General features: G+C 50.1%; 1 protein-coding gene across 2 annotated transcripts in view; it reads right to left on the reverse strand.

Annotated features, from left to right (window-relative positions):
* Window positions 1-2,335: 2,335 nt before the first annotated feature.
* S100a10 (S100 calcium binding protein A10) overlaps window positions 2,336-11,335 on the reverse strand; it is a 10,673-nt gene continuing 1,673 nt past the window's right edge. Inside the window, exons 1-3 of one of the 2 annotated variants that reach the window (XM_010616537.1) lie at window positions 11,261-11,335; window positions 5,446-5,598; window positions 2,336-2,747 (exon numbers count right to left, since the gene is read on the reverse strand). In XM_010616537.1, the coding sequence (XP_010614839.1) occupies window positions 2,586-2,747; window positions 5,446-5,577 (294 nt within the window). In that variant the 5' untranslated portion in view covers window positions 5,578-5,598; window positions 11,261-11,335 and the 3' untranslated portion in view covers window positions 2,336-2,585. The remainder of the gene's footprint in view (window positions 2,748-5,445; window positions 5,599-11,260) is intronic. The other variant, XM_019206391.2, reaches the window with a different exon arrangement.

The raw sequence follows: 11,335 nt of genomic DNA on the forward strand, positions 1-11,335 counted from the left end.
ATGGCACATAATCCTGAGCGGGCACGGTGGCCATCTGCTGCTCTATAATACCAGAACGTCGCCTGGTTTCATTCAGATAGCATCACTTAATATTTGTCCAAGGAAGGAATAAATATTCACAAATCTCTGTGAGGTTAAGAGCTACAGAAGGCATTCAGACAACCACTTTCAAATTGGTCCAATCGAGAGAGAAGTTTATAGAGCTGTCCTCAGTCTCACAGAGGAATGGGCTGGGGGAGGACAGTACGAACTCACCCACCGATAGCTGGGAATGGGTCCAGGGGAGAATGAGCTGTTTTTCAGCGTCAGCTCTGCAGCTGTTTGAAATGGACTCTCTGCACTGCTCTCTGTTTCCTCTTCATTACTGGGTGTGGAGAGGGGCGGGCCCTGCTTTTACAGCTCAGCCTTGTAGTGGGATGAGTGGAATTTTCCGGATGGCTCCTCTTGTTGGCTGTTGCCTGATTGCAGCTGTGCCGGCTGGGAACCCTTAGACCGCAGCCCCAAAGCCTACAGGGCTGTTTCAGAGGTCAGACTGTGGGAGCCTTGCACTTTCGTTGACACCCAGCCACGCAGGATTCCACGACATACAGACCCCTCTGATTTTGACTCGTGCCCCTCCTCCAACACACACACCCATCCCTGGGACAGTGACTCAGATGGATTCCCTGGCCAGGCGCCTCTCTGGGACCAGAATCTGGAGTAATCCCCTGGGAGTGACACATTGTTTCAGAATTTCCCTCAGAGTACACCCCAAGTGTAACATGAGTGGATGCCTCCCTTTCCCTACCTCCTAGAACCTCCTCCCCTGCATTGTCCTTTTTGTTTTCAGGTAAGGAGGCTTTGAGTGTGAAAGTCTGCATGGGTTGGGGGGCATCTGAGCTCATAATTGTACCTCCCTGTGTTATGGCTGTACCTGCTCATTTGTGAGTTGACCACTAATCCTCACCACTCTCAGTAAATACAAGTTTCCCAGGAAGCAGGTAAACCAAAGTGGTAAGTCTGGACAGTGAGACGACATTGTCATGGACGAATGGTTTGCCTTTTATGGTGGGCCAGGTGATTTCTCTATTCTCTGGCTGTCAAAGAGGTTACCTGTTAGGGCCTCCTCTCCTCGGAGGTTTAATTTAACTACACGTTACATGACTGGTCTTAGAATTAAGAATCACCACTGCGGTGGATAGTTTGAATCAACACGTAACTCCTGGTTTGCCAAAGCTGGGCCATGCAAAACTATTTCCCAGACTCCCTGGCAGTTACAGTTTTGCTTTGCTTCTTTGGTACCGGGGATCAAACCTTGCACTTGCAAGGCAGGTGCAGTGCCATTGAACTACATCCCCAGCCCAGCAGTTACAGTTTTGATGTGATCCATTAAGACTTGAGATCTGGATATGGGACTAAATTGTGTTTTTATTTCCTTTGTTTTGAGGCAAAGTCTTGCTGAGATTCCCAGGTTGGCCTCAAACTTTCAATCCTAGTGCTTCAGCCATGAGCTTGTGCCACCGTGCCCAGCCTCAACGCAGGGCTCTGTCCTATTCCCGCACACCTGTTGGTTAAGACAAAATGAAACGGCTCGATCTTATCCTTTACTACGGATTCCTTTTGCCTGGAGCTAGATTTGAACCATCTTGTTCCGTTTTATGTGCTTTTCCTTGCAAATGGTAGGTGACTTCATATTGTTTTTTTCTCAAAGTTATGTTCAAGTGTTCTCCCCCCTGAAATTATAGACGTCTCCCATCCTAAAAGTATTTGCATCTTTGTTGACTTACCTAATGGGGACAATTTAATGGGTCAGATCATGGACTTCCTAATTACCTCTCCAGAGTACTGTTACTAATAAGCCTAAATCACGTCATGTGGATTGGCTGAAGCTCGCAATAGGTATAGAAAAGGGCTGTTTGAAGACATCAGTACTGGTGGTTCAACCAAAAAGCCACAGGTTGTCAGTCAGTCATACCCAGCCTATCCTGACAGCTGGGAGAGGACCCGACAGCCGTCAGCACGGAGGTGCCATGCTACACCTCCCCTTCCTTTGCTTTCCACATGGGCTTCTTTCGGGGCCCCACTTTGCCACGCATTGAGGCATCCAAGGCACTGGCTGGAAGGGACTGGGCTCAGTAAGTAGAAAATCAGACTATATCCCACCAGAGCCTTCGCTAACGCTTTGAGTTTGGTCCTTCATATGCAGTTGGAGATGTGGAACTCAGGTCTGAGTGGAGCGTGTTCTCCCCTCTTGCGGGTTCTGTGACCCTCACTCTGCTGAGAGCTGGCTTCGCGACCGGATGCTGGCTCTTCACAAACCTGAACCAGGAAGAAGCAACAAGCCTGCAGTCTCACATCCAGAACTAAAAAAAAAAGACTTTATTGAGGGCAGGAGGATGCAAACAATATAAAAATCCAAAGCTTATCTGGCATTTAACTAACTTTCTCTGCTTGTCCAATGAGAGCTGGATGTTGTCTGTACATTTTCTAAGGGGCCCGGTCAGCTCGTGACATCTTCATACGCGGGGAAACCGAGGGGCAGGTTCCCTAAGTGGCCCTTTGGGAGGAGGACCCTCACCAGGACGGGAGTAAATGCTCGAGCCTGCCTACTTCTTTCCCTTCTGCTTCATGTTTACTACAAAGTAATCATTGCATGCGATGGTGAGGCCTGCAATCAGTGAGAAGAAGCTCTGGAAGCCCACTTTGCCATCTCGGCACTGGTCCAGGTCCTTCATGATTTTGTCCACAGCCAGAGGGTCTTTTTGATTCTGGGGGTTGGGAGAGAACAAGACAAGAAGTATTAGTCAATGGTTGCAAGAACGAGTGTGTCTTATCTGTTCTGACAATGGTGTGTGCGATCTCGGGATCTGAGTTATCGCTTTAGGTCATAAGGGACCTCCGTAGGTCACTTAAGCGTCTTTTTTTGACTGGAAACATTTCAGTAGCTACATACTTAGACCACCTAAGCAGCAGCCTGTACTCACCACTCTGTAATTCAAACATATTTATCCCTGATAGCATGGTCAAATCCTTTTAAAGGACAACTACTTATGAAAAGATCTCATGAGATCATTAGTTCTACCTATTTTAAGGAGGTCCTAATGATACCCTGGGGTGTTCTAAGTCTGAGAAGGTGGGCAGAAAGGTCTTTTCTCCTTTCACAGCCGAGGCCGAGCGGTCGGGATGTCCTCACATATGACCTTGCCACGTGACCTTGAGTACGCTGCATGGCCTCGTGTGCCCTGGTGTGACACAATGGACAGAGGCGTGTGGAATGCAGTGCTTTCTCCAGCTTCTACTCCACTCTTGCTTTTTCCTTTGCAGTGCTGGGATTGGAACCCAGACTCTTGTGTGTACTGGTTAACGCTTTACCACTGAGCTGGATCCTTAGCCCACTTTGGTTCTTGGGGTTGGAAAGTCTACACCGCCATATACTCTCCACTGGACACAGGTCGAGACACAGGGGATGGAATCATAAACTCCCCAATGCCCGGTATTAATGTGACAGACACGGTGAGGTACGATCCTTTGCCTCCGTGGAGACTGGCCTGGTCACTTCTTTTGCAGTGACGCTGGTCTGAAGTGTAAGTGTGATTACTCCTTCAGGGTCTACGCCACTGATCATAGAGGGGCATAGGGCTTATCAGAGGCTATTACCAGGCTCAGATCAAGGACTGATGAGTTCTAGTGATGAGTGGACCAAGTGTGCCGGACCCTCACCGGACCCTCATGGCAAAGCAGCTCACTTTCCGACGGGAAGACCGCAGACTCCTACCCTGAGCAATCAACCCAAACCTGCTCTACGCAGCTAATTCTGGCCTCGCCCCCAGCTTCCTGGCTCTGGTCAGAACAGGGAAAATTTGGATGACACAAGGGGGTCAGTTTTAGAAGCAAAATGCTGTTAATGCAGTCAGTGCTGGGTGTGTCTGGAATGACTATGCTGTGCCTAGAATAAACGATCCCACTGCATTCGGCTCTCAGCACTACATACACCTCTTACGCTGCCGCCGCCACACAGCCTCGAGGGAGGAGGGGTCCGTGTCTTCTGTGATGTTTATTCTGGCTTCTAACTTCCACAACATGACTAGCAAGTGCTTGGCACGGAGAACACCTTCGTCCACGTGGCGGCCTGCTTTGGAAGGAGCACATGCTGCCCTCGCATTTTGTGCCTGCCCACAAGATCGCAGGAAGTGAAAGCAATCTTGCAGCAATCTGTCCAGCCCTCTCATCTTACAGAGGAAGCAACCTGTCCAGTTTTAGGTAGGCCAGAGCCAGGCCTTCTAATTCCGGATCTGGGGCTGGATCGCGGGGTTCTACACAGGGAGCCTACGTGTATGTCCAGCTCATTCTGGGATAGCGCTGTGGTGACCGCAGCTCAGAGAGAGGAGTTAGGCCAGTGAAGGTGAACCTGTTAGAGCTTTCAGTGCAAACGAGCAGCTTGCTGAGGCGTGGGTGCCATAGGTTTGCCACCCCTGAGTCGGGCTACTTATTTAACTGCTATAGAAGGTTGTTGAAGCAGGAGTCCGGGGCCTGGCTGCTGGGCTCTTTACCAGGCAGATAACACGAGGCCACACCGAGCCTTCCGCCATCACCTGCCCTCGCCCTTCTAGGCAGAACAAGAAGGATGTGTTCACGTGACCACGGCAACTGCCGCGGGGAAAGACGCGCTACTGGGTCGAGCAACGCTCCGCCTTGAACATTAAATTCAGCAACCATCTCTTGAGCGTCCACAGTCAAAGCGTAGCTGCGCCTGTGGTCTCATGCCCTGAGTGGACGTATCTGGGCTTTTAGCAGAGTCCCCTTCGGGGGTTGCTCAGTTAAACGTGAGCCACAAACTTCACTGGGCTCCTGTGTTCTGCAGTAATTTCAGCGTGGAAGGAGTTATTTCTGGAGCCACACTTGGCTTTTATTTAGCTGATGACTGACATCATTCCTGTAAGGATTAGGGTTGGCAAAGGAAAAAAATGCCTGTCTGAAGGGATTTAGGGAGGGAGATTTCAGCTGGCGGTATTACTCAGCATGTGGAATAGACAAATAAAAAGGAGATCCGAGTTGCTCCAAGCAGGATGTGACTGGCATGTGGCATCTTCTGTCCCCGGTTTATGGACCTGAGGGTGGACTTTCCCTCTTTGTTTACTCTCTTGTAAAAAGCCTTCTTCCCCTCACTTTATTGCAACGGATGCGAGTGATTCCAGATGGCACATTCTAAAAACCATTTTGTGTAGTGGTTGTGTCTCCTCTCGTTTCATCTGCAGCCTGTAAGCTCCCTGAGGGCAGGGGCGGTGTCTTCTTTACTTTGTGTCCTTATACTGCCTTACGCATACTAGGTGCCCAGTGTTACTTAATAAATAAATGAATGAATGAAAACCCTTTTCTGCAGTGACCTCCGCAGAGAAAGGAGGGAGGAGCAAGGGAAAGGAGGCAGTGACTTATATGCCTGGTTGTTTTGGAGCCTTCAACACCTACTTCCAAAAACCCAGGGAACTCCTTCTCCATGAGCACTCGCAGGTCCTCCTTTGTTAAGTAGCCTTTGTCCCCGGCAAATTTGTGAAACGTAAACATCATGGTTTCCATGGCGTGTTCCATTTGGGACGGCATGTTGGTGAAGTCTGTTGAAACCTGTTAAAGGATGTAAAGAAAAAGGGTCTACATTTAGCTTTGAAGCCACATGTACTGGTGATCTTTTGAGGATACTTGGTAGGAGGTTGACATTCAGTGAATCTGAGGACCAGCTCGGCTCCACTTCTGGGTCTCTCCGTGGTGGACATGGGCTCCCTGAAGGGGAGATTTACCTGGCTGCCTGCTAATTCTGCACAAATCACCTCTGAAGAATACATACCGAAACCATCTGGAAAACCAATGCGCCCCTCCTAAACAGACAAAGCATCTAATGAAAGAATGTATTTCTTCATTTCTCTTGGCACTGGCAAAGGGCACTCTTGCATTTGGCTGAAAACCCACATAGACAAGCATGACGAATATGAAAATTTCGACCTTCCAGGCTTAACTTGGTAACTTGGTTTATACTGATTCTGGGATTTAGAAAACTGCTTGCAGATTAATTTGTCTGCTGGATATTTATACTTTTCTAAAGTTCTAAACTTGTTTGTTGCAATAAAGATATTTGCATCTCTGGTGATAAAATTCAGCAGTTCTACCTCAGTACAACTTTCAGTACAAGTACAGACTTCACCGGGAACTCATTTGGGAAACTGATATACTTTGGCAGCATGAAATAAAACTGCCAATCCCACAGTCTAGGGTGTGGTGGGAAAACAAGAATTCAGGAGAGGAAAAGACACACGTCCAATTACTGGATTCAGGTGTCATGAACCCGGGGCACAAGTTTCATCAAGACCCAGTGCCTGGTATGTAACGGGCTCAGTGGATTCACCTTAACAGAAGGCACACTCTGGCCGGAACGGGGCACATAAAATCACATAACACCATGTAAGATCTACACCGGAAAGGAAATAGGTGAACTTTTTTGCAGGCTGTACTATATTACTTTAAAAAATTACAGTAGGCTCTGAACATAGGTAGGAGGCTGGCAGCTTTCCTTGCTGAAGAGCCAGCAGGAACCCGAGCTATGCTTTTCGGTCTGGTTCCCCTGCCAAGAGACACCTGCTCAACCCAGGTCCCTGAACACTGTCTACGCAGAGGGAAAAGTGGAGACACTGAACACTAGGATCCAGCACTGATATGCAAGAGCTGTAACTTCTACCTTCATCTCCAGAGAGGTACAAGAACCAGCACGCCAAAGAATGCACTCTAGAGAACGCTGTCAACCAGAATCTGGCATGACTTACCTGGAAGTCTGTTCTCTAGCTAGCAGAGAGCAGTAAGGGCACACTTCAAGGGTCACCGTGAGATGAATTCTGGGGACCACACCCATTTCCTTCCCTTCCTACAGAGTCTGGACTGTCTCACCCCCAACTCCCACCTGGGTTTCCCAGGGCAGTGGGCTCAGGAGGGCATGCATCTTACCTGGATTGGCCTGAGGTCTAGCAGTTTAAGAGAACTGAATCAAGGGAGCCAACTATACAAAAACAAGGGCTTCTGCGTCTACTTAAATAACCCAGGAAACAAGTCAGACACCACTAAGGTTTAAAAATACCTGTGCCCAGCCGGGCGGGGCAGGGTGGCGCATGCCAGTCACCTCAGGACTTGGGAAGCTGGTGGCGGGGGGATAGCTGTGAATACAACAAAAACAACCCTGTGCCCAAGCTCAGAGCAGCAGCGCACTTACTGACCAACTCCCCCAGATCACAAGAATTAGAAATGAGTAGGACACCTGCTTCAATTTCTTCATAACACAGAGCAAGAGAGTGGACTGCAAAGCCAGAGAGCAGGATAAGGATCCCTAAAATAGGAAAACATGCAGATTTCCCCCCAAGAAAGATATGAGCTGTGAGCTGAGGAAATCCTGTCCATGAGAATGCGGTCAGTTCACCACTCAGGTCTGAGGTCACTCCGATCACCCTATCCTTATCCACACTGGCTAAGAAGTGAGGGAGCCTTCCTCTCTGAAGCTGTGTCCCTGTACACACACACACACACACACACACACACACACACACACACGCCCCCGCCAGCTGTCTGTGGGTGGGAATACAGCAGCCAGCTGACTCCCTGCACTCTGCAGTAAGAATGTAGGGGTGGCTGAGGCAAGAGGACCTCCAGTTTGAGTCCAGCCTGGGCAATTCAGAGACTTAGCAAGACTCTGTCTCAAAAAAAAAAAAAAAAGTCTGGGGATGTAACTCAGACTGAAGACCGTGGATTTAACTCCTAGTGCTACAAAAAACAAAAACAAAGCCCACAAAGAATGCAGGGCAGAGGCCAGCCAGAGTGAAAACAGCACTGAAAATCAGAGATGATTAGGTCCCCGAGGCACTGACCAAGGTGACAAGTCAGGAGCCATTTTGAAGGCGCTGTACACGGGTTTTATGGAAAGATGAAGGAAAAGTGGGGATGTCTGCTTAACTTACGACTGTCCTCTCTTGGCTAGATGAATCCTGCAGCCCCTGCCAGTGTGGCAGGGGCCCAGAGGCAGCGGGGAGGGGAGCTTGCTCCCTTCTTGGGCGGGGCCAGCAGGGCTGGGCCTGCAATGCTGTCAGGGCGTGAGTCTGGCACTCCACCCCCACCCTCTGCTGGGCTCCAGCGGGCTGGGCCTGCCTCCCCGTTACATGTGCTCTGGCAGGGGGGCCTTGGGACCCTGCTGAGGGGCAACAGCATCTTTTCTGTGTCCCCAACAACCTATTCCTGCACCAAACAGCGGCACTGAACTGTTTTGTCTGCCTGTCTGCAATTTAAGCTCTTCTTAGTCGAGAGCTGTAAATTATTCCACTTTTATTCACAGACCACTAACGGCTCATAACATAAGTGAATAAATGAATCAAATAATCCGACTATGTAGAAGAGGCTGAAAACCTTGCAGCTCAGAGATCAGCAGTGGGCACGAGAACTGGGAAGGGCCAGGAAAGGGGCCCCAACAGTCCGCCTCTGAGCAGACCAGCAGAGTACACAGGAGAGCACATTCCCCATGAGATCGGAAAATGTGTCTTGCTAAACAGGTTTGGTCAGACTGTACCAGGTCTTCTGACCCGGGAATCTTCGCGTTTTCATTCATCCCACCTTGTGCTTTGTACCTTTCTAGCTCTGCTGGCTCCCTGCTGAGCTCCACTGCATGTGCCAACCTCACTTACCTTTTTTCCATTTTTTGGAGACAGGGTCTCACTATGTAGCCCAGGCTGCCCTAAACTTATGGCAACCCTCCTGCCTCAGCCTCCCAAGTGCTGGGATTATAGGTGTGTGCCACCACACCCAGCCCCACTCACCTTTTATGAATCATTTTACTGGGACTTATTGGGACGCCTGCCTAGCCCTCTACACGCTTATCTGGGCTGTAAGTAGTAAGAGTGAAGGCTCAGAAATCTGATCTCTCTCTGTAGTTTTCTCTACGGAGACCAATCCTGGACTCTACACATCTAGTTAATGTGACATGAATCCCATTTTCTAATTTTGGTTCTCCCAAACGAAGCAACTACTTTGCATGTATGTTCCTTCCACTGACAGTGTTAGAAAATCCCTCACTCTCTCCATGGTGCTCACCACCAGCTAATGGAATATTATTTAAAAGTCGACCTACACCTCTAGCTATTTGTGTTTCTGGTTCTTTGCCTGCTGGACTGCAGGCTGCTCAGGCAGTCCCAGCAGCCAGTGCCCAGCCTCCATGCAGCCTGCTCGATGTAGCATGAAGAGAGAAATGGACAGTAAGGCCACTCCAGTCATCCCCGGAGGAGCAGGGGAGGAGCCTCCCTCAGGAAAGTATCTGTTTCTTCCGAGCGGTCCCAAATGTTTGCTCTGGACCTATGCCCGGATCGAGGCCGTAATTTTCAAGAGGGCTCCTCTAAGGGCCAAGAGGTCTGACTGACTCCGCTCAGCTGTACCTTGTCCGATTTCTAGTTTTGTCAGAGCCACCCAGAAACTGACTGGCAGCGTGTCAGTAAAAACAAACATCTGTTCTTTGAAATATATTTGAAGATTTCTTCCTCATGTTTTGGGGCTTTGGAAAATGAAAAAAGAAAAAAAAACTATCTTATTGAAATTGAACCCAGAAGGCATTTTAAACTTTGATCCCTAAGAGGAATTAAGAAAACTGAATGGAGACAGTAGGTCTCCATCTAGGATGTCTCTCTCACCAAATAAAACTTGCCCACTGAAGAGCTGGTCAGCAAAGAAAAAGTTCCTGTTGCAATTCAAAAGGAGGACTCAGAAACATTACAGTCAACCAAGTACATCCATAATTCCTGGAGGGACTGTCAGGCGTGTAAATCAGCCAGCGACAGCTATTACAACATCTGCTATGAAATCCTTTGGTGGGGTAGATGGGACTTACTTAGCGGAAGAATAGGAATTACTGAAAATTGTGAAAAATAAGCACATTCTTTCTGTTTGCTTTGAGGTGAGGTTTCTGAATTGTTGAGTCCTGAGAAAATGACAAGTTGGAGAAAGATCCTAAAACTTCAGTCCAGCCTTCCCAGCACTTTGAGTGCTCACTTGTGCATTATAACCCTGAAAGAATTCCATTGTTTTCCTCAACGTTATGCTTTAGAAGACTGGACTGTGTCCAAAGGCAAACCAAGTGGGCAGTGCTCACAAAATGTGACTTTTCTGAGCAGTCAGTGGAAAGCCAAGGCACCCAGCCCCAGGCTGGACCACACTGGGGTGGCCGCTAAGGAGGACAAGGGCCCATCTGATGAATTCAGCAAAGGCCAGCTCAGAGTCCAAACAATAGCTCTATGCCCAGCAGACCTGGAAAACTTGAAGAACCGCAATGAGAAACTCCAAATGCTTCATCGAGGGCCGTGTGAAGAAACCACTTTTTGGGTGTCGGGACATAATTATACCATTTAGAAGAGGCGATTAAATAGCAACCAGATAGGAATCTGTGGGGCAGGGCCGATGAAAGACTTATGCCTGCCCGGACACCTGGCGTTATCATTTGCAATTTGCTGGAACACACTAGAGGCAAAGACCACCAACAGGAGGCTTCCACGGGCCTGGCCGCACCTGAAGCGCTGGGCGTTAAAATCCACTCCTGGAGGCTGAAACTCAAGCTGCGGGGTGGGGGTGCGGGGCAAAAAACTGCATCAACTGCAGACCCCTTCACGGGAAAAGCGACCTTTCCTAAGTACAGCTGAGGCCGACAGCCGGGCCATACCCCAGCAGCAGTCCCGCCTGGGCCCCGCCGATGTAATCACTACCCTCACCACCGCTCGGTCAAGAAACGGCTCCTCCAAACTGGCACCCGGTCCCGGAGTGACTCACTTCCTCTTGGAAAATGCCCTCTACGATGGTACAGTTCCTCTTTCCTCCGGGGAGTGTGCCGCCCGGAGGAGCTGCATCCAGCCGGCCACACCCGTTCGGGCTCCCCGCTGAGTCACAGCCTCGGGTCTGTGGCAGAATCGGGGCCGGGCGCGCTGACCCCACCCCGGGCTCCCCGGGGAGGACGGGTGGGGACCGCAGGGTGGGTGTAACGTGTCCCAGGACCGGGCGCAGGGCTCTCCCTACTTCCCTGGCCCGCAGCTGCTCTGCTTCTCCACCGGCACCTCCGAGTTCGGGTTTGGCCGGGCAGAGCCCGCCGGAGGCCCGAGGGAGGGTCGTTCCGCCGGCCCAGGCCAAGCTGCGAACCAGGTACCAACCAGGGCAGGGGCCCGGGCCACCTGGAGGTGGAAGTCACGGTCCCGCCTGCCCTCCCAATCTTTCCGGTTCCACTCACCGAAGAGAGCTGTACCCCGCCCCGCCCAGCAGTGCCTTAGAGAGAAAACACACAGCTCCGGGCTCAGGGCGCCGA

Source organism: Fukomys damarensis, unplaced genomic scaffold (assembly GCF_012274545.1).
Source record: "Fukomys damarensis isolate Sample0158 unplaced genomic scaffold, DMR_v1.0_HiC HiC_scaffold_33, whole genome shotgun sequence".
Lineage (NCBI taxonomy): Eukaryota > Metazoa > Chordata > Mammalia > Rodentia > Bathyergidae > Fukomys > Fukomys damarensis.